Source organism: Pelodiscus sinensis, chromosome 7, assembly GCF_052426305.1.
Source record: "Pelodiscus sinensis isolate ZL-2025 chromosome 7, ASM5242630v1, whole genome shotgun sequence".
Lineage (NCBI taxonomy): Eukaryota > Metazoa > Chordata > Testudines > Trionychidae > Pelodiscus > Pelodiscus sinensis.
In genome coordinates this window covers 18,805,319-18,828,273 of record NC_143058.1, presented here as the reverse complement: position 1 = coordinate 18,828,273, position 22,955 = coordinate 18,805,319, and the positions used below count along the sequence as shown (strand labels likewise).

Here is a 22,955-nt window from a genome sequence, read left to right as displayed (position 1 = left end):
TAAATAACTTTTCTTTATTTGCCCTCTCCTCACCACTCATGATTTTATATATCTTTTATATAACTGTTTGTTAACCAAAAACAGTTGTGTTTATTGGGAGGGGAGAGAAGGGGGGGAGGGAAGGGCTGGGGATGGGAGGGAGATGTGGATTCCAGACAAAAGCTACCCTAGTGTGGGGCCTGAGAGAACATCTCCGTGACAGCTTCTCAGATGTGCACCCCATCGTGGTGCGCCTACCAGATGGTGGCTGTGCGGGGCTGCTTGAGCACCCAGCCCTCACCTGCCAACCACCCTGGGAGGAAGGCCTCCCCCTTCCGCTCCACTATGTTGTGCAGCACGCAACATGCTGAGACAACCTCCGCGATGTTCTGCTCGCCCATGGCACAGCAAGAAGAAGTGATAAGTCCCCAAAGGCACTAGGGCACAAGCTGTGGTGTCCAAAGAGGTTGAGGCAACCACAACAGGCACTGCTACAGCTTTCAGTCCCTACCAGAGGTCCCAAAGCACGCAGCAGCAGACAAACGGCTGTCCAGGGAGATCACTTTAAGCACAGGTCTCAGAGGGACTCCAGCCCCCACCCCGGAAGGTATTGGTGCCCTTTTGCCCTGTCCAAAGTGGTTCCGGGGAGGAGGTCTTTGCACAAGAGTGTCCTGCCAGTGTGGATGCTCTCTTGCGCAAAAGCACTTCGCTTTTGCGATGCTCTTTCAGCAGTGCGGATGCACTCTTGCACAAGAACTTTTGCACAAAAACTCTTGCACAAAACAGTTCTCGCTCAAGAAGCCTGCAGTATAGATGTAGCTTGGGTCTCTATTGAACAAGAAAATTGTAGCAGCACAAATATTAGATTAAGAAAAAGTCATACTTTCCAGATATGCATACACAGCCTACTCTGCGGGTTTGGGACAGAACTAAAGATAAATCCTTTTTCTTTCCCAGTAATGCACATTTCAGATAATCCAGATTTTTAACTCAAATCACAAACAGGTGTTTTAAAGATTGGGGGGTGCAAGGAATACATACAGTTGGCCAGCTGTTCTGCAAATACACTTTTCTAGCTAATTTAGAATACAAAAGTAACTTTAACTAGCCCACTCTCACCATGCTACCATGCCTCCAAGTTAGACATTGTGAAAACTAACTTTAACAGAAGTGATAGCTTCTGGTTGATTAGGAAACAAAAACATTACAGCTATTTTATATCAATCTTGGCAGACAATTTTCAAATCAAAGAAATGTCTGTGAGAGATACAATGAAAAAAAGATTTGGCTAGACAAATAACCCTAGGGTTTTGATCCGAAAATAGAACCTGCAACATCAATTGATAACACAATAAAAGGAAATTTCTGTAAGACATTGTTTTAATGGAACCTCAACCAATTAGGTTATCAATAGAAGGAGACCTAATGGGGATAAATTGTGGTGAAGGAGGTCATTTTATAAATACATGGTGGACATATCTTATTATCCAGAAATACTGGGGTAGGATTTATAATAAGATATTATAAACTGTTGGATATTTATTGCCAAATGATCCATTTGATAATCCTCCTGGGGCTTCCTAGTGAAATGGTCACACACAGAGAAATGAAAAATTAATCTAATCTCGTATCTGCTAGAGTATTGATAGCCTTTCACTGGAAAAAATAGTCCAAAACTAGAGAAATTATTAAAAAACATGGAAGAGAGACGACAAATAGCTACTCAGATATTTGGTCACTATTTATGCAATACTCAAAGTATATTCATCTCTTCCTGTTAAATAGAAACTTGATTACCATATTACCATATTTTTTTAAACAAAATGTTTAATGAACTCAGTGTTGCAATGACTATTATTTTATTTTTGAATGTTACATGGAAATCATTTGTAAACCCATTAAAGCTTCCTAAATAAACTTTCTAAATAGTCAAACTAAAAAAACAAAACAATCAAAAAAACCCCAAACCCTCAACCTAAACCAAAATAAAATAAATAAACTATCTCTTCCCCATAACATTTATCAGTATTTGGAACTCATACTTTATAGGTGCTTTGCTTGCATGAAACAGCATCAACATCATACAAAGGGAGAACGAGTGGATTGCTGATATTAGGTGTCATTAATTTTACACAGAGGTCATTGTCTGCTACATGCTAGTAGGGTCATTAGTTTAAGATGTGCATGTTACAGGGGACATTTCATATCCTGAAGGAAAGGACAATTGCTCTTTCTTAATATGCAACTTGTTTTTCACGTCGTGTCCCTGGTTTGTATTTACTTGTAAAGATTAAAAAATGCAAAAGAAGTAGAATATTTAGACTTAATTATATTTCAGCCAACACCAATACAAGAGGAAACAAATAATTTAATCTAGATACAGAGAAATTTTAATGGGTAATTTAAAGAATTTATTTTGCAGCTTCTGGAATTAATAGCTGTGTTGTAATATTCTTTTAACTTCATTTAATTTTTAAATTTGGTGAAATTTATTTTAAAAATTAAACTGATGAAAAATGCTAGAGTGATAGGCCTGGGAGACTGAACTAAATGAAGGAATTTAGACACATTTCTTCAATTAATTTAATAGAAGATGACAGTTTTGAAAATCTCAACCTCAGTCTCTTTTACTTATCCACAAAACAGGAACAACATAAGCAGCAACAGTGCAAACTTCCTCACGCTCGTCCCAACGGGACTACTTCCAGGGGTAATAGGATAAATCCATTTCCATGGCCTATTCAATCCTTTGAATGTTTGCTGAGCATGTTAACAGGGGTACCAATTTATGCCCCTTGTGGTGGAGTTTTGCATAAGATGCTTGCCTTCCTGTCCATTGGGAACTGAACTGATAGTTAGTTTTTGCTTCAGACATATCTTCCAAGATTGAATAGACTTCCATTATTTGCTCCTGTAGACCAATGACAGAGACATATTGATGTAAATAACAAGGGAACACTCTCCTTTGAATGTCAGGCTAGAACCACTTGAAAGGAGCAAAGAAATAAAGTGCTTGTACTAGCATTTCTGATATAGCAAAAACAATGCCTTTGAGAAATAAGAAGCATGGTCCCCAGAAAGAAACAGTTTTTCTTAATTTAGGAGATGCATGAGACATGGCCTTGCACACAGACATGGCTGAACGATAAGGGTATTGTCTTTACTGCTACATCTTAAAACACAATTAAATTGTTACTGCTGAACCAGTCCATCCACTTTGTCAGTGCGGGAATGTACAAGAGTGCTCTGAACTTTTCCTAAGTATGGTCTCATGCTGCACTCAGGATATTGAGCAATGTAGAGCATTTATTAGCTTACCCCAGTAAAAAGCCAAACTTCGCTCTTGGAGTTGATGAATGCAGGCGTGTGCTCTGCTAATTCTTGCACAGGTATTCAATCACTTGGGTTAAAAAGAAACAGGTTTGCTATAAATCTAGACTAAAGGCAATTCTTTAACTCTGAAAAAGCATGATGGTACTCTGCAACTTATTTACAGTTACGATGGATATAGGTTCAACTTCCTTTAGAATGAAGTAGAATAATAAACATTCTGTACTTTTAGAGTGACCATTATCAGGCTGAAGAACTAGCACATGTTTTGCTATTCCCATCCTTGATTCTGCATGTAACCATTTATATTAAAGGCTAGGAACACTCAAGTGTTTAGACTCTTCTCCTTTTGTATCTGGTACTATTTGTCATCATATAGTTCCTAATAGTGTGTTGGGAACACACACTAACTGAAATAAAGCAATTGTAACTCAGAGATATAAACCCTCTCCAGCCAAAAGATTATTCACTTTCCTAGGAGGAATAGGAATGATGGGCCTGATCTAACTTCCACCAAAATTAGTAAGAATCTTCTCATTGACTTTAGTGGGAGTTGGACTGGGTCCCAAGTAAAAAAGAGTTGAAATCCAAAGGAATCCTATTCTTTTCGAGGGGTGAATATATAAAAAAAGAAAGAAGCACTACAAAAAGAACCCCATAAAACCTGGACCCACACAGACAGCAAACTATCCAATCAAATAAAAAAAGAGAATTTGTCTTCAGCTACTGTTCAGTCACCTAAGGGTACATTTACATGGCAAGGTTGATTTAGTTGGAATCGGTCCTGCCTAGAGCAGGGGGAGTTGATGACTTTCTGAGATCTCTTCCAGTTCTATGATTCTATGAACTGAGCTACACAACTTCAGTGATATCAATTGCGTAGTTTAAGTAAAAATTGCTTAATTTGGCTTTTGGCGCGGTCTACACAGCAGGAAGTCGAAGGAAGAACACTCTTCCTTTGACTTCTTTACTCCTTGGCTACGTCTAGATTGGCATGATTTTCTGGAAATGCTTTTAACGGAAAAGTTTTCCGTTTAAAGCATTTTCGGAACAGAGCATCTAGATTGGCACGGACGCTTTTCCGCCAAAGCACTTTTTGCGGAAAAGCATCCGTGCCAATCTAGACGCGCTTTTCCGCAAAGAAGCCCCGATCGCCAAATCTGAGCTATCTCCACTGGCCCTTTTGTGCAAAAGCTTTGCGCAAAAGGGACTTTTGCCTGAATGGGAGCAGAATAGTATTTCCACAAGAAGCACTGATTTCTTACAGTAGAAAATCAGTGCTTTTGCGGAAATTCAAGTGGACAGTATAGACAGCTGGCAAGTTTTTCCGGAAAAGCCGCTGATTTTTTCCAGAAAAGCCCCTGGCCAGTCTAGACACAGCCCTTGTGAAATGAGGGTTATCATGAGTTGGAGTAAGAAGTCCTCCAGCTTGACATTATTTCAAAATAAAGGCTTGTAGTGTAGATGATCACTGTATTATTTGTAATAATATCAGTTATTTTTAAATAATCCTGCTGTGTAGATGTACCCATAGTGACCTTGCACTATTTGGGATCAGTTTAGTGTGGACACCAAAATAGCATTAAGATGATAGACAAGACAGATGTGAGCAAAGGTTTTATTAAGCAGCATTCTGCATTCTAATCACAGGTGCCTGAATCTCCCTCAGCAATCACAGAGAAATCATCCCAAAGGCTATCTGGTATATTTATTGTGATTGTTTTTGGATTCTCCAGCTTCACGGCCAGGAAAGATTGGGGGAAATATCAAGAATCTTTGAGTGCCAAGACACAAGCCCTATAAACAATACAGCTAGTAGGAAAAAAAAGTCTATCCTTGATTGTTAATCCTTTCCCCTTTGCTGAAGAAGTTGCACTTCCTGCACTTGGGGTCTCATAGAAATCAAATCCATGAATTTATCTAGCTCTTTTTTGAACCCTGTTTACGTACTAGTCTTCACAACATCCTCTGGCAAGGAGTTCCACAGGTTGACTGTGTGCTGCTTGAAGAAAAACTTCATTTTTTTTTGTTTTAAACCTACTATTAATTTCATTTGGTGACTCCTAGTTCTTATATCATGGGAACCAGTAAATAACTTTTCCTTATTTACTTTTTCCACACCAGTCATGATTTTATAGCCCTCTAGCATATGCCCCTTTAGTCTCCTCTTTTCCAAGCTGAAAAGTCCAAGTCTTTTTAATCTCTCTTAATAGGGGACCTGTTCAAAACCCCTAATCATTTTTGTTGCCCTTTTCTAAACCTTTTCCAATGCCAATATAACTTTTTTGAGATGAGGTGACCATATCTGTATGAAATATTCAAGATATGGGCATAACATGGTTTTATATACAGGCAATAAGATATTCTCTGTCTTATTCTCTATCTCTTTTTTAATGATTCCTAACATTCTGTTTGATTTTTTGACTGCTGCTGCACATTGAGTGGATGTTTGCAGAGAACTATCCACAATGACTCCAAGATCTCTCTCTCGAGTAGTTGTAGCTAAATTCGTTCCCATCATATTGTATATATAGTTGGGATTATTTTTTCCCAATGTGCATTACTTTATATTTATCAACCTTACATGTCATGTGCCATTTTGTTGCCTAATCACTTAATTTGGTGAGATCTTTTTGAAGCTCTTCACAGTCTGCGTTGGTTTTAACTATCTTGAGCAGTTTAGTATTGTCTGCAAATTTTGCCAACACACTGTTACCCCTTTCCCCATATCATTTATAAATACAGGTGGCCCCCAATATGCGACATGATTGGTTCCCGGTGAAGTATCACAAGTCGGGGGCATCATAACTCGAACACTTGTTTATGATAGGCGCCATGCGGGGGTCTTCGGTCCCTTCCACACTTACAAAAATAGCTGTAAGTGCGGGAGGTCGGAGCTCAGGTGGTCACGTGTCAGGGATTGCCTGTAGCTGGAATAGGATTGGTCCCAGGACAGTCCCTTGGGGAAAATCACAAGTTACCTCTCTCCATTCTGAAAACTTACTGTTAATTCCTACCCTTTCTTTCCTGTCTTTTAACCAGCTATCAGTCCATGAAAGGACCTTCCCTCTTATCCCATGACAACTTACTTTGGTGCCTTTGGTGAGGATCTTGTCCACGTCTTTCTGAAAATCTAAGTACATTATATTCACCGGATCCCCCTTGTCCACCTGTTTGTTGATCCCCTCAAAGAACTCTAAGGCTATGTCTACACTCGTGTCTTCTTGCGTGAGTAATATGCAAATGAGGCTAAGCATTGAATATTGCCAAGGCTTATTTGCATAACTAATGAGCCACCATTTTTTTCAGAATAGGCTCTTGTGCAAGAAGGAGCGTCTACACTGCCCCTTCTTGCGCAAGAAAAACCCTCTCGTGCAATGCCGTTCTTCCTCTCAAGAAATAGGTGTAACGGCATTGCGCAAGAAGGTTTTTCTTGTGCAAGAAGGGCAGCGTAGACAGCTCCGTCTTGCACAAGAACCTCTTCCGCAAAAATGGTGGCTCATTAGTTATGCAAATGAGGCTCGGCAATATTCAACGCTTAGCCTCATTTGCATATTACTCATGCAAGAAGACGTGAGTGTAGACATAGCCTAATAGATTAGTAAGGCATGATTTCCCTTTGCAGAAGCCATGTTGACTTTTCCCCAACAAATTATGTTCATCTATGTATCTGACAATTTTATTCTTTACTATAGTTTCAACTAATTTATCCAGTACTGACAGACTTACCAGTCTGTAATTGCCAGAGTCATCTCTAGAGCTTTTTTAAAGTATTGGCATCACATTAACTATTTCCCAGTTATTAGGTACGGAAGCTGATTTAAAGGATAGGTTACAAACCAGAGTTAATAGTTCAGCAATTTCACATTTGAGTTCTTTTAGAACTCTTGGGTGAATGCCATCTGGAACTGGTGACTTGGAACAAAGTGATAAACTTAATGGTAACAAAACCTCCTCTAATGACACCTCAAGCTGGGACAATTCCTCAGATTTGCCCGCTAAAAAGAATGGCTCAAGTTTGGGAATCTCCCTAACGTCCTCAGCTGTGAAGACTGAAGCAAAGAACACATTTAGCTTCTCCATATCTTTGAGTCATCTTTGAGAGCTCCTTTAGCATCTCAGTTGTTCAAGAGCCCCACTGGTTGTTTAGCTGGCTTCCTGCTTCTGATATACATTACTTAGTTTCCCATATCACACTATCTCTAATGTACCTTAGATGTCTCAAACTAGCAACTTCCCTATTCCATACTCCTCTCCACTTAGGCTAACTTAGACCCAGAATCTAACTTCTACATATTGCTTAACCTAAACCATCCTATAGACTACAGTAGAGGAAAGAATAAAAAAATCCCATCTAGCAATCTCTGTTCCATTCCTTGCAAAAATGGTGTCTGCTCAGCCTGCTGACCTATCATTTCATAGCCAAACACGATCACATGCCTGTCTCAGTCAGCTGCACAGTTCTCTTTGCAGGTCAGTGCTCCTTGAGCAAGAAGAGATGAGTAGAGGCCCAGAGCTGCCAATGGAAAAGGAACAGTGGTGCTGGAGCCAAGCAGATGGGGACATCCTACATCAATTGTACTAGGGATTTAGGGAGGTGGTCCTGTAATAATTGTCTTGGGGGAAATTGGGGGACAGGCGGAGAGTAGGAGGAACTACAGAAATTGTACTGCTGACCATTATTTGACATGAAGGGGCATGAACTGAATTGGGGGCAGCTGAGCCAGGACCACCATTTCTTCCCCAAATCCCCTCCCCCGAGGACCCACAAGAAACCCATGTTGGGGTCCTCGCTCCACTTTGGCAAAGGACTAAACAGTCTGGGTAGGGTGTCTCCCTCAGTCTTCTGCTGCTCACCACCAGCAAATTACAGAACTGAGAAACCTTAATAGATTTTAATGAAAGACAAACTTTATGATCTATTTCTTATGGTGTGTTGTTGCAAAATTTAGGAGTTCTACATTTTGTCATGTCGTGTGTCAATGGTTTGTATCTCACATTCTCACTTTTCAAGGTTGAGAAGTATGCATACATAGCCTCTAAAATAATCTTTCATTGTCTGGAGTTGTTTGAATTTGTTTAGAAAAATCTTGCAGGTTATTGTATATTTATAAGAATATGTTTTAATCCAAATAATTAAAAAGTTACTATTAAATATCCATTGATAAGAAAAACATACATATGGCTTTGTGGTCATGCATATTAATACAGATCTTACAATGGCCCCAACAGCACTGGGATCACAAACACTGCAAAGGAGTAAAGATGAAGGAGATTAAGGTGAAGGGATGCAGGAGCAAGGGAACAACATGGTTGGACAAACAAGAATGTCAAGTCCTCCCTCAACAGCCCTCTTATACAGCCCTCTACCCCACAATACTGCAAAAGCACCAGTTAAGTAACTCAGCTAAGTAATAGCCTTTTCACAGGCTTTTATGAAAGTTTTAGAAAGCTTGCATTACAACCCGTAATGTTTTCCTATTTAATTATGTTTTAAAGTACAGTGGAATATATCTTGAGGATTAACATCCAGGATTAAGAGATATAATATAGATTTAGGCCATTTGGATATTCAGATTTCAGGAAACATTCCCCAACAGGTCCTATTAAACCATTAGAGAACTTCTTTTTCTAATGCAAGTGCTAACTCCAGCAAGCATGAAGCATCTCCCTTAGATTCTGGCAGATTAAAATATAACCTTTATATGTTTATGCAAACTCTTATTTAAACCTCACTTGTCTTTCTATATTCATCCCATTTGATTATTGTCAGTGCTGATGAAGGAAAATACTGTTTAGATACAAATCCCTATTTAGTCATTGCTAACAACCAGAAAGGTAAAACAGAATAGCTATCTGACCAAGTTATTGGGTTTTGGAAAAATGTTTGTTTCCCCTGAAATGCCTGGGGAACAGTCAGCATATTTTGTGTTCTGAGGCCTTGGACATGTCAGATAAACAGATTAACACTGGTCCTGAAGCCTGTGCTCATATTCTCGTCTGACTTTCCCCCCACGTTTAGGGAAGACTTTTAGGGCAAAACTTAAAAAAAACAAAAAACAAAACCAAACCCCCACCCCACACACAAATGAATTGTGGGTAGCAGAATGAATGAATGGGTGATTTGATTTGCGTTCCTGCCCCAGCCATCTCCCAGATGCTTTGGGGTAGCTCATTTTTAAGTAAGTGGAGATTTCTAAAAACGTGGGCACTAACCGTGTTGTGCCTCGCTTTCCCTAGCTGTACAATGGGACCGTAACACTTCCTTTCTTCACCAGTGTGCCATAAAGGTTAGTTAATGTGTGATGGGCTTTGAAAATGTAAGGAGTGCTAAGCGTTAGCTTCTCCCCTTCTGCCCGTAATTGAATAACTGTTCTGAAGCACGTGGTAAGGAAACTCCTCGGGGCTAAAAGGCAGATGAAGCCTGTGCGGATGGGTGGGCGGCAGGGTATGAGGGGCTGTGGGAGAGAGGAGTGTGGGGTGAGGAAAGGCAGGGCACAGGAAATTTGGAAGGCTGGTTGGACAGATTATTGCTTCCTTGGACAGCAACAGTTCCTGTGAAGTCCTGCTGATACACTCACCTAAACCATGGCAGCTCTCCACCAAAACACCGCAGCGACGCGGAACCCAGAGCAGCGAAGCAAAGTCCCGTGTCAGCTTCGCCTCCAGGTGCGCAGCACCTGCCCTGAACTGGGGGTTGAGGCAGGGAAGCCTCTTGCCCCCCCGCAGGCCTGCCTGGCGCTACAAACAGACTTATGTGTCTCTGCCGGGGATGGGCAGAGATTTCACCCCCACCACCTTCTCCCCCTCCAGCGCCACCCCAGAAATCGCTGCCTGGCGCTGTCCAGGGCGGTGCAGTCCCGGTCGCCAGTGGCAGGGCACGGGCTGAAATTCCAACACCGTCCCCTCCCGGTGCAGCCCCTCCCCTGGGACCTGGGGGGCGAGCGGGGGATCTAATTACACCGCCCCTCGCCGGTGGGGGGGGGGGTGTCACCACTGCAGCTCCCTTCTGCTCCTCTCAGGGCTGGGCGGGGCCTCTAATTGCAGCCCTCCCCCAGCTGCTTGGGGCGGTGGGTTGATTGCAGGGCTCCCCCCAGCTCAGGAGCCGGGCGGCGGCCGCGGTGTCCCACCTGCCCTAGGCTGCGGGGCGCTGGTGATGAGCCGCCGGCCGGGAGAGGCAGAAGGAGCCGCTGGGGAGTTTGTTTGCTGTCGGCCCCCAGCTCCCTGATGCTCTGAGCCCAGCCCCCTTCCTCCCCCCCCCAGCCCCGCGCTGGATGCTCCGCTCACTCCTCGCTGCCCTGCCACGCTCTCCGGCCGCCTTCTCCCACTCCGCGAGCCATGGAGCCGGCCGCAGCCGGGGGCGACCCGGCCAGCCCCCCGCACCCCACCATCGTGCAGCCCCCCGGGGCCACCCCGCCGTACCCCTCTCTGGAGCAGCAGGAGGAGCAGCTGCGGATCGGGGAAAGCGGACAGTTCAGCGAAGGGCTGGAAGACAGAGGTGAGCCCGGTCCCTACGCCCTGTGCCTCCTCTCCCCATCCCCACAGCCTCCCTAACCTCCCCCAACTCTCACCCCTTTAAATCCCACCCGGCTCCCCTCTTCTAAATCGCCCTTCACCGGCAGCCCCACAACCATTTCTCCCGTCCGAAATCCCCCTCTGCAGCCTTCCTCAAATCCAACTTTCTTCTGCCGGCCCCTCTGCTGTGTCCATCGCCCCCTTTTCAGTCCCTGCTCCGGCTCCCCGCTATTTCCCCCCTAACGTTGCCCCCTCTCTGCAGCCCCTCTAGCATTTGTTCCTTCACCATCCTCCTTCTGTAGCCGCCTAGCGTTCACTCGGACACCCCATTATTATAATTGCTCCTCCAGCACCCACCCGGAATCGCTCATCACACGTACCAAGTCATTTAAGGTCCTCAATAATCCCCGCCCCCCAACACACCTGCAACTCTTTTGCCTTCATAACCCCTGTAGCCCTTGTAGTACAGACCCTGTATACCCTGCACCTGTCTCCTACTTATCAAATACAACTCGCTTAATAGCTGCAGTCTCCTCGTCTCTCCAATAACTCCCCCCAAATCCTGCCCTCAGAAGCTTCCTTAGTTCCATCCTGTACACACTGCTGTGTCTATGCCTATGCCCATGCCCAGGCCGTCATAGCTTCAAAACAGCCCTTCTTTGCCAAATGAGGCAGACAGCCTAGGTAGTTCATGGAGATGCTCAGGTATACAGCCAGTCTAACTGCTTTCTATCAGAGTGGAATGGGAAAAGATGGGAGAAACCCCAAGGATACAAACAGGGATAGGGGTGGGCAGTCAAAGATAAGGTGTTCCAGAGGCTGCAGACTAGATGAATGGGAGAGGAGGGGAACCAATGAAGGAGCTCGGAGGAGAAACCATCACTACTGGGGTGTCTGCTAACCTACTGTTTGCTGATGGGGAAACAGTAGAAAGGCTACTGTTTGCTCTTGGAGCAGCAGCTGTCAAGAGGCCATCAGTGATTCAGGGGAGCCTCTCCACCAAAGGGCTTTGGTTTGTGGAGCTGTTTGGCTCTGTGGGCCATGAGGCAGGGCTTAAATCTATAGTGCTCCTAAACATCTAAATCCCATTGCCAACATAAGCTGTTCAAAAACCATCAGTTGGCTTTCTCCCCTCAAATGCACAAATGCAGTCCTCCTTCTTCTCTGCATGCCACTTATCCTTGCTGATTCCCAGGTTGTGAGAAGCTTCCATTTTATTTCTCTGCTCTCCTCCTTCATTACTGTCCTGTCTCCCTTCATGCCCCAACTAGTGCTCCATTTATATTCACTCCCTATGCTCCCAGTCTATTGCCCCCCACCTTTCCCCTATGTCTTCCTCTCTTTTACTGTCCTATTCTACTGTCTGCACCCCATATTTCCCTGCATCTCCTCCGTCTTCCTCCAGCTCCCCATATTCCATTTTTTCTTTAGTTCCTTTGCAGATGGCTAATTGCAGAGTATAAGAGCATATTCTTTTTCCTTGAGGTTCATTCATATATTGGGGAAAATATGGGAATCGGTGCCTATCTTTATCAGGGGCTGCCTTGCTTTCATGGTCAAAGGTTAATCCATGACTGGAAGTCCTATTTGCTACAATAGTACAAATATATAATAACTACTACTGCTAGAATGGTAGACATCTTGACAGAGGGCAGCTTGTAGCTTCTGTTCCACTGGAAGTCATGGGAAATGTCAGCCATTTTGACTAAGGTCAAAATTCAAAAGTGTGGCTGGAATTTGGAGATCTAGAGAAACTTAAAATCTGCAACCTCCACCTTCTGACATGACGTTTGTGATAAAGTGGTCAGAGCTGGCACCTTTTAAAATCAAGGGAGATTTTGAGAAGAGACATCACAGCTAAACTGGTCAGTAGTAGGGTTAAAAGGGAAATTGGCCAGTAGGCTGACTCACTGTCTCTTCTTTTCCTCACCATCACACCTCAGGACCATTTGCCAGTTACTCCTCAGGCCCAGGCAATAACCCTCCATCCCCAGATGGTTCTCAGTAATTCTAGGAAAATTTTCAGTATGATTTTTGCAGTTTGTTTATAATATTGCTGAAAGCTTGTGTTTTAGACTACACTTTTTATAGTGGCTCTTTCCAATCAATCATCAACATAGACAGAGTCCTATAGGTATGAATCTCTCATGTAGTTGGCTTCAATAATTTTTCAAGTACTTCTCAGGATCCCTTTGCGTGTTGTTAAGTCAAAAGAGGTCACTGAAGTATTTGGAGGGTGGGGAATAGTTCTTTAAGGGCTTTCCTTAGGCAACAAATCTTTCCATAGACTCCAACGGGCTTTGGATCAAGCCCTTGATACAACATTGCCAAATACAATAGATTTGTTTTTTCAGTTAAAAACCCCAACAACATAGAAATTCAACTGTGACGTTTTAAAATGCTATTTTAGTCAAATTTTAAAAAAAATAAAAACCTCAAGCTTCTGTTAAATCAGCATGTGGTATCGCTTCAAAAACATGTTGTGTTTTGGAATTATTATTTAATGTAATAAACCATATTATTTTTTGTACTGTAGGTATATTCAGGGAGTTAAACATAATATAAAATGTACCAAATTTAGTGCATTTAACAAATGCATCCTCTTTACATGTGGGAATTTTAGATGTTAAATCAAGTTATTGTTTGCAGCAAAATTATTCAGCGCCGCAGTTTCAGGGTGGAGAAATCTTTTTCCATAGATGCAAGCTTGTAGCAATGCAGGTCATATTTAAAGATAGTCTAACATGTGCTATGACCAGTTAAAATTAAACATTGTTTTGTAACATGCAGTGAAAAGATCCAAAGCTCCTCTTCATGAATTCGTTTACTATATGTAAATTAATAAGTTATTTTTTTTTGTAAAAGGATGTTCATGCTATGTGTTTGGTAGCAGCGTGAAAGTGTGTGTGTATTTGTATTCAATCCCTTAGGACTCATTAAAATGAGATGGTGCTTCTTGTGGGGAAAAATATAAATAAATAAAAGTAGGTGAATTATTTTAGGAAGGAGGAAAAAAAGTTACATCCTGCTAACCAGGAATATGACAACCATTTTTAACAAACACATTACAGTGTAGCTCTCATAGCAGGGGTGCTTTGATTTTTATGAAATTAAGAAGCTGAATCTTATGCAGTGGGGAGCTCTCTTGGCACTTGAATTACAATTAGCGATAAAAGGGGCTAGCTGTGAACATTTATTTCCTTTTATTTAGCTAAGATTCTGTATGATTCATAAACATCTATTGTATGCCTTGGTCTTCATGGCTGCAGCTGTCTGTTACCTGGAATTGGATGATGTATTTAAAGAAAGAAACAAGCAGGAATAGATGTATCATTCTGTTTTATGTTTGTTTCGGCTTCGAGCCAAAAATCAAAACCAAACCAAAAAACAAGGAGAGATGTTCTCTGTGATTATACAATTAAAACAATGAAATCTTACCTTTTTTTTTAAGACCTGTTCTTAGGTGTTAGCCCTACAAAAGCTACCATTTAAATTGTGCACCTTTGTTGATAGTGGCAGCAGAGAGTGCTGAATAGATATGGAGGAGGAATTACCCTCTGAACCACTTGTAATGGTCCTATGAACACTAAGTGGGAAGCTTGCATTGTTGCTACCCATTCCAGACCTCTCTGTGAGTATGTAGAGGAATCAAAGCCTTGAGGACTACTAGTCTGGTAATTTGAAAAGCATTAAATGTGTGTTGAAAATAAATGCAATTTAAATTAAAAAACATAAGAAATAGGATCTGTATTCTAGCACCAAATTCTTCTCTTACCTGATAGTGTTCAGCTTTTCTTGAAAATAGAGTTGCATGCCCTCAAGAATTTAATAATTATGTGTGAGAACACAGTACAAAGATTAAGTAATTCTTACAACACCCTTGTGAGGTATCCTAGGCAAATAGTATTCCTGTTTACCAATGGGGAAACTGAGGGAGTGAGGTTAAATGATTTTCCCAAGTGCACACAGTGAGTTAGTGATAGAACTAGGATTAGAACTATGAGTACCTAATGCCCAGCTCTGTTCTCAAACCATTTATGCTGCCACTCATCTATAATACAGTAGCTTTACAAATTCAGAGCCATACAGTAGCTTCCCTTTTCAAACACCATGTGTTTTTTGAAAAAGTGAGAGACATCTTGGAAGAAACATTGGAGAAGACTGGCTGGCTTTTATATTTGCTAAATGAAATATTGTGGGTTAAATAGATTTGGATCAGATTTTACAGTTTCTGGTAAAAGGGAATATATTTATGATATTCATTTATTTATTTTTTAATTAGGGGGTAAAAGAAAACAGGAGAGAATGTTTTAAAGCAGGGGTGAGAGGGAGCAGAAGACTACCACTATTTTTCTAATATTTAAATTGAGTTATTAGGTAGGAGTTGACAAGAAGAGTTCCACAGTTGGAAAGCATGGTGAAAGACAAAATCGTTATAGAAATTGGTTATGGCCTAGGCCTCAATCATGCACTCACTAAACAAAATGAGACTTTAGCACTGATTTTAGTAAGAGCAGGACCAGGTCCTAAATTTCTGTCTGATGGCCCTTTATGGGAAAATTGGAGAGCATCTAAAGAAGAGCAATAAAAATGATTAAAGGTCTAGAAAACATGACTTAAGAGGGAAGACTGAAAGAAGTGGTTTGCTTAGTTTGGAAAAGAGAAGACTGAGAGCGGACATGATAGCAGCTTTCAAGTACCTAAAAGGGTGTTACAAAGAGGAGGGAGAAAAATGTTTCTCTTTAACCTCTGACGATAGGACAAGAAGCAATAGGCTTAAATTGCAGCAAGGGAGGCTTAGTTTGGACATTAGGAAAAAACTTCCTAACTCTCAGGGTGATTAAACACTGGAATAAATTGCCTAGGGAGATTGTGGAATCTCCATCATCGGAGCTATTTAAGAGCAGGTTAGACAGACATCTCTCAGGGATGATCTAGATGGTGCTTGGCCCTGCCATGAGGGCAGGGGACTGGACTTGATGACCTCTCAATGTCCATTCCTGTTCTAGTGTTCTATGATTCTGTGGGGATTGTATGTCCTTGCAGGAAGATATATGTTATGCTCTAATAGAGATATAAGGTGGGTAAAGAAGTATCTTTTATTGGACCAATTTCTGTCTGAGACAGACCAGTTTTAGGTACCAAGAACTTTTCTTCAGGTCTAATAGGTCTTTTTCATCTTTAAGTGGTGTGATGCCAAAATACATCTGCTCCTGCTTTGATACTCCAGTCAATTGCTATGTTTTTAATAGATTGGCAAGTTACCTTCTCAGGTGTGTGAGTCTGGTGAACTTGACACTCAAAACAAGTTTTTCCCTATGTTCTTATAGCTCTCTTCTGGAACTAACTGGACAAACCTTGAACCAGTGAAGTCAATTAAAGTTTTATCATTTACCTAAATAGGTGCAGGTTCAAGTCCTTCAAGTAAGCAGTGTCTACATGGGGATAAAAAAAATCGGTGGCTGCCGCAGGATAGCTGGCTCACTTCTGCTGCTGAAAAATTTCTGTGTAGACACTAGGGCAGGAGCCAGCCTGCTAGAATTCTATAAGGGTGGAGGCAGGGTCCCAGTGTTCATGCTAACCTGATGGTCTACAGAAGAATTATTAATCCTGCTCCTTGAGCTCCAGGAGCTGACCCTGGCCAGCTGTGGCCATGCTGGTGGGGCTTTTATTCACATGGAAACATTAAAGCCAAAACTTGTTCTCCTTGCTCTCTGAAGCATTCCTATTAGCTTTGTTTGTATGAAGTCAGTGAGGTGAGTAGAATTTGGATCATAATGTGCCATATATAGCTTTATCTATATTATCTATTAGGTACTGAATTGACACAGATATGTTTTTTTAAAAGGAGTAATGTAATTTTCATGCCTCTTTGTGTATTGCCTTTATCAGGTTTACTAGAAAGCAGTACAAGGCTAAAACCTCATGAAGCTCAGAGCTACAGAAAGAAGGCGTTGTGGGTTTCATGGGTCTCCATCGTGGTCACGCTGGCTCTTGCAGTGGCTGCATTCAGTGAGTACTGGAAATATTTTAAACTCTTTAAGCCATTTTCTTGGCTACCAGAATTTCTCAGAATTCTACAGGATGCTTTGTGCTTTTATATCTGAATTATTGGTGCCGTGATTCCTTTGTAGACCACTTGGGTCTGCGTGATGCTTATAAATTAGTAAAACAGCTTTTTCTTTTCCTCTCTTTTTTCTTTAGAGGAGAGGGCTGTTGAAGGTCGGAACAAGAAATAGGATATTTTGATTCCTGTTAGCATTTGTGCATGTGGAAACCTGTTCATTTTTCAGACTAGAATTAAAAAATCATTATACAGTGGATTGCTTTTAACCAAGGAGGTCAGACATGAGAAGTCTAGACCTACCTAAGGCTTATATTTGGCATGCTCTGAAGACAGAAGAGGAAATGTGGTGGGGGAAATGTATAATTTCTCGTAGGCTGACAAATACCCTAACACAAAGCTAATTTTGGGGAGTGAATTCCCAATCTGTTTAATAAGACTATTTTCCTTCAGGCAAATTTAATGACTTCTATCTGGTAATCATTTTCATATGGAGGAAAAAAAATTCAACATTCTGATCATGTGAAAAACAGGGTTATAGGTTTCTTTTATTTTTTAATTTTGTGATGAGTGAAAGTCTTTATTTAAATGCCCTAAGCAGCACTTGTTTTCTGGTTTTTAAAATAACACATTTACTATCAGATTCTTTTCCTAATAACACAATGTTCTTTATTTAATTTGATGGATAAACAGGACACATCCTGGGACCTAAATTTTTCAGTGAATGAAAAATAAGTTTGTTTTTAGAGCCCATAATGTTTACTGCTCATTAAAAAGGAAAAGCTCCAAATGCTTCTAGCTAGGAGACAAGAGGCTTCTGAGATCCTCAGAATGTCATCCTTCATTTTGGAAAAGACAGAGTTCTATTTTCTGGGAGCAGCAGCAGCATGTGTTTTATTATTCCAATCTGCAATGTTGGATCTGCTGCTGGGAGCTGGTGTCAACTCCCAAGAGGGATTATTAGAATCTGACCAAATGGTCCCTGAAAAACTCAGCATATATTACTTGAAGCTATATATATGAAAAACAAGCACAACAGTTTGACTTAAAAAAAGGAACATTTAAAAGCAGCATCTAATGCATTATAGAACATAGGCATTTGTAAGAAAGTAGGACAGCTGAGTTTACATTTTGTTCTCCTTCATGAAAATTTAGTAATGACTTTTTCAGACTGGCACTGTAAGAAGATTATTATTGTCTGTTTCAAAGAGTTTTGTTAGGATAGTTTTATAAAGACCATAGACCAGGTGTGATCTATATAAATGAATGGTAGTCAGTTAGAAATAGGAATTATAGTTATTTTGATTTATTTGTAGTATAGCTAATGGAATTATTTGAGTCATTTTTTCAGAGATTAAATTTTAATTTTTAGGGAATACTGAAATTTTGTCCTACTGAAAACAGCTTTTATTTATCAAAATTTCAAGATATTCATAAGTACAAAATGAGTTGACTATAAATATCCATTTTCTGTGAAATACTATGACTTTTAGTCTGAATAATTAGATTATATGAAAATCCTTCCTAGTGGTGGTTGGTTGTTCTTTGTATTATGGTGGAATAGAAGGTGAAAACTATGTGTGGCTATGATGGTGGGGACACTGTAGAAGACAAACAAGATGCCAGAGAAAATAATGCAAATACAACTAAGGTCTATGAGATGTAGGACAATGGTTTGGGATGATGATTATGGTATCACCTAGGAACTCCAAATAAGTGTCAGGGCCTCATTATGCTACTGTATGGGCAAGTGATAAAGCAGATATAACTTACAATTGATAAGCCAATTCTTTAGCTGGTATAAATAAGCATAGATCCACTGAGCTACGCCTATTTATACCAGCTAAGGAACAACTTTAGTTGTCAGGACACATCGGTTGGATGAAAACCAGTACAGGTAGGGAGATGAGGTAATGACCTAGATGGTAAACTTTGGTTTAGTTTTATTATGAATTCTCATCTAATCACCTGTTTATAGGTTGAATTTTCTAGTCATGCACCCTCGAGACCTGACCAGTGCTGATCCAGAGCATATATTGGACCACAAGAGGTCAATATTAACTAGCACCTTGGTGTCCAACCAATTCTGAAGCAGTAACTACTATAGCGATCTAGCCACACTCAACCAACCAAATAGCCACATGTAGTTAGTGGCTAGCATGTTGGGTACCATGGGTCTAGCAGTATTACTAACTCTTCCACTGCTTACTATGATGTTAGAAGACATTTAGGGATAAACCAGTGTTAATAACAGCACAGAACACTGAGAGACAGGACTGGTGGTTATAAACAAACTTTAAGGGACTGTGGGAAACTTAGCTGGATGTCCACTTTTCATGGATGTTGCCAACTAAAATCATGCCGGACCACAGCTATTGCCAGATCAGAGAGTGCCAGATTAGAGAGTTTCAGCCTGTAGTCATCTCCTTTGTTTACTTTGGAAAATATTTAACGATGCATCAACTAGGCCCTGATCCTGCAAATTACGACCTGTTTCACGTCTCTGTGTGCAAAGCAGATGAGTAAATGTTTGCAGGATTGGGGCATCTTAGAGAGTAAGCTTTTTGGAGCATTCATTTCACATAGTCACTGAGCAATTGTCTCTGGGCGTGTACATGTCAGGACTGGAAATGGGCAACAGGATGTATCACTTGATGATTACTTAGTCTCTTCATTCCCTCTGGGGCACCTGGCATTTGCCTCTGTTGGAAGATAGGATATTGGACTAAATAGTCTGACCAGTGTGGTTTTTTTAATGCTCTTACATAGAAGAGATTTTTTTTTTTAAAGTCAGTACAAGAAGCTATGGTAAATATTCAGCACACACGTGATCTCAGGAAAATACTTAAAATGGTAATGGCCCAATTTGTATGGACTATACCAAATGAATACGTCATTCAACTTCATAGTGAAGTTGGCTACCCCACAATGAGTGAACAATGGATCACTTTTTCTGTAATGCATTGTTAATTAAGGATCACCTTCTTGCCCTTCATTTGAATTTATTGGGATTATTGACATGTATAGGGAAAGCAGAATTTATGCCCACCTATGCCCATAAACATCAATATTAAATCTCTTTACATATTTAAGTGATCTATTGTCATATAATTAACTTGTAACAAATATATTACTAGAGCTTTTTATATACCTACTATTAAGTGCATTTTGTCCTTTGTCATTTGTTCCGTGAGTGATTGGTCCATACGGTAATTTAGAATTTTTTAATTCTGATTGCAGTGTCACAGTTGACCATCTCATTAAAGTCTCCCGTGTTATATCATTCATTATCTGCTCTTTTTCTTTTATATATTTTTTTTCCAGTTGTCAATTTGTTCCTTTATCCAATATTCCTGAATTAGGAGGCATGGCAGGTGATTAAAAGGTTGCTGTCTGTCAATTTAGGCCATCTGACTCAGACAATCCTTAGAAACACCTGCTATTTCTTCCTGCCTATTCTATCACGACTCATTACAACTATTTTTACTATTTATTTGTAAAGGCAAAGTGTTGTCTATACAGATCTGATCTTCAGTTTGAGTGAGGAATAATCTTTCCGCTGTATGTTACTTTGGTGAGAACCTGCTTTGCTAGATGTTTGATAGTTGTCAGACTTCATTGCCTGCCTTCCTACTGCTGCCTTCCAATTTGTCATTAGGTTCTCCCTGTACGTGTCTCTCTCTTCCTTCTTTCAGTCTTCATAATATTTTTCCCCTCAGGGAGGCCTGTACTTTCTTACTGCACCGCTGCTATAGCACATTACAGAACCTTGTGTGGGGAGTAGTGGTGAGACTGCATGAAACCTGCATCTGTAAAATAGAGACATTGTAAGGGTAATCAAAATTATGGGAGGTGTGTGTTTGGAGAGAGGGTGGTGGAAGTTGAGGCTTGTTCCCTTCTCACTCAGCATGGTTTGCAACTGAAATAATTCCCAATTTTTGTTTTACAATCTCTATCTTTTGATGCTGCAATGCAGTCACTGTCCTTGCATCCCAGATTTCCTAGAACTGCATTCAGAACTAATTTTGCATCTCCTTAACCAGCTGGAATGTTCACTGAGAGACATTCCCATCTAATGGGATAAACTTGCTGTTCCTGCAGAATTTGCACAAGTTTTAATATAGTAGTATTCTTAAAGGAGGTTGATCAATCTCTGGAGTGTTGCTCTCCTGGTAAGTGTAAACAAGGCCCTACACTGTTGAAAAATAAGAATGGCAATAGAAGCTGTTTTTTCTTCAGCTCAAAGAGTAGTTCAATTGCTGTAAGGTGCAAAAACATTCTAATCTTGAAGACTGTTCAGCTTCTTCAGAATGTGGATTCCTGCCTCTGAGCAGCCTATAGTATTCCAGTTGGCTTCTGGGTGCAGTTGAAATAGTTGGTTCTAAGAGTAGAGCTATAAATGATTTTTTGAGTGCCTTTAAGGTGCAAATCTACAAAGCCCTTAATTGTTTGGAGGCCAGACTATATCAAGACTATTTATTCTTGTTGTGGCACTTGTATTTTTTGGGGGGATCTGCTTGCTTCCACTGAAGACCAAACAATGTCAGATGAATATGTTCACTCTGCCTTTCTCTTTATTTTAATTGAGATAAGAGTTGGGCTTTTTTTTTTTTTGTCAAGAGTTGGCTTTAATTTTTGTAATCTATTATCTGAAATGATCCTGGGCACAATACAAGTAAATAAGTAAAATGAGGTTAATTTTTTCCAAATATTTATAGAATCTCTATTTAAAAAAATATTTGATCCATAACTGTTTCTTGCCTTTTAAATAACAGGAAAATTGCATTGCATTAACATCATGTTTATTACTTACTGCTGAGTTTTGACTGCACAAACAACATGGAAGTCCAAGTTATTTCATAACAGCAACTGCAACTTGGCCATCTTGGGTCAATTTCATTCTTGATGTTACTTAGTTAATATTATTCACTATGGTAATTGTCCCATTGTAGAAGCACATTAAGCCATCTTGAATGTAGGGACAGGAAATACTGTTTGTGTAATGGAAAATGCTAGCTTTTCCCCTTTTTACTTCTGTGCTATTAAAATATCACTAATAGTACACAATATAGATTTTTGCAGTAATAATGCACAGTATAGACTTTTGCAGTAATAGGTTAATTCCTTCCAAGCAGCTCAAGAGCTCTTAGAATATCATCAAAGCCAGAAAACAAAACTCTCATTTTAGGAGGCGTGCATTTGTCTAATCTAGTCTTGTGATTCAAAGAATGTAAAGACTGTTAATTTGTCTTCCTGATTAGATTAGCCAAGACTGTTATAATAAACAGAGCAGAAATATTAATACATAAATGTAATGCATGGTCAAAATTCTGAAATTGAAGTTCCGTTGCAGACAAGGATTGAATAAGGATTTAGGGATTTGATGTTGTAGACACAGCTATAAAATAAAGTATATCTGATAACACATCCTCTGAGGTCCTTCTCCGGTAATCAATCAATCCAGTTTGTGAAATGTGCTATTATTCTGAGAAGTCAAATTCTATTTATGAAGTTCTTTTCATATATGACCCTCACAGAGGTAAGTCTTTAATTTGCAGGATTATTATTGGACTAGGGTGTTGATATTATCGGATTTAATAGATTAGTTGCAGTAAGTAAGCATGAAAGAGACTAACATGCATATGCTACTACAGGCAGTCCCCGAGTTACACGGATCCGACTTATGTCGGATCCGCACTTACGAACGGGGCTTTTCTTTCCCCGGAGGATGCAGGCGGCAGGACTGCCCATATGCGCCGAGGTCCCGCCGCCCTCGTCCTCCGGGGCGAGAAAAGCTGCTCCGCGTCTCTCTGGTCTGCTGGGGGGGGGGGGAGGGCAGCAGACCAGGGAGATGCGGAGCAAAGCCGCGGAGGACCCATGCGGGACCACGGCGCATCTGGGCGCTCCCGCCGCCCGGGTCCTCCGTGGCTTTGCTCTGCGTCTCCCTGGTCTGCAGCCCAGGGAGACGCGGAGGACCAGGGTAGGACCGCGGCGCATCTCTGTCCAGCCGCCCGCGTCACCATGGTCTGCTGGGGGGGAGGGGGCGTGCAGCTAGTGTGCCCCCCCC

General features: G+C 40.9%; 1 protein-coding gene and 1 long non-coding RNA gene across 2 annotated transcripts in view; one reads left to right on the top strand and one right to left on the bottom strand.

The window, feature by feature from the left end:
- Nucleotides 1–2,753: 2,753 nt before the first annotated feature.
- On the bottom strand, nucleotides 2,754–10,026 carry LOC142830155 (uncharacterized). Its single transcript, XR_012905136.2, has 3 exons — nucleotides 9,891–10,026; nucleotides 3,298–3,379; nucleotides 2,754–2,890 (listed from the first exon to the last, which is right to left on the bottom strand). It is a non-coding gene; the product is annotated as an uncharacterized LOC142830155 (long non-coding RNA).
- A 331-nt stretch (nucleotides 10,027–10,357) lies between these two features.
- The window catches only part of TMEM163 (transmembrane protein 163), a 176,232-nt gene continuing 163,634 nt past the window's right edge, over nucleotides 10,358–22,955 (top strand). The window contains exons 1-2 of the mRNA XM_075933280.2: nucleotides 10,358–10,807; nucleotides 16,717–16,836. Of these exons, the coding sequence (XP_075789395.1) occupies nucleotides 10,648–10,807; nucleotides 16,717–16,836 (280 nt within the window). The 5' untranslated portion in view covers nucleotides 10,358–10,647. The remainder of the gene's footprint in view (nucleotides 10,808–16,716; nucleotides 16,837–22,955) is intronic.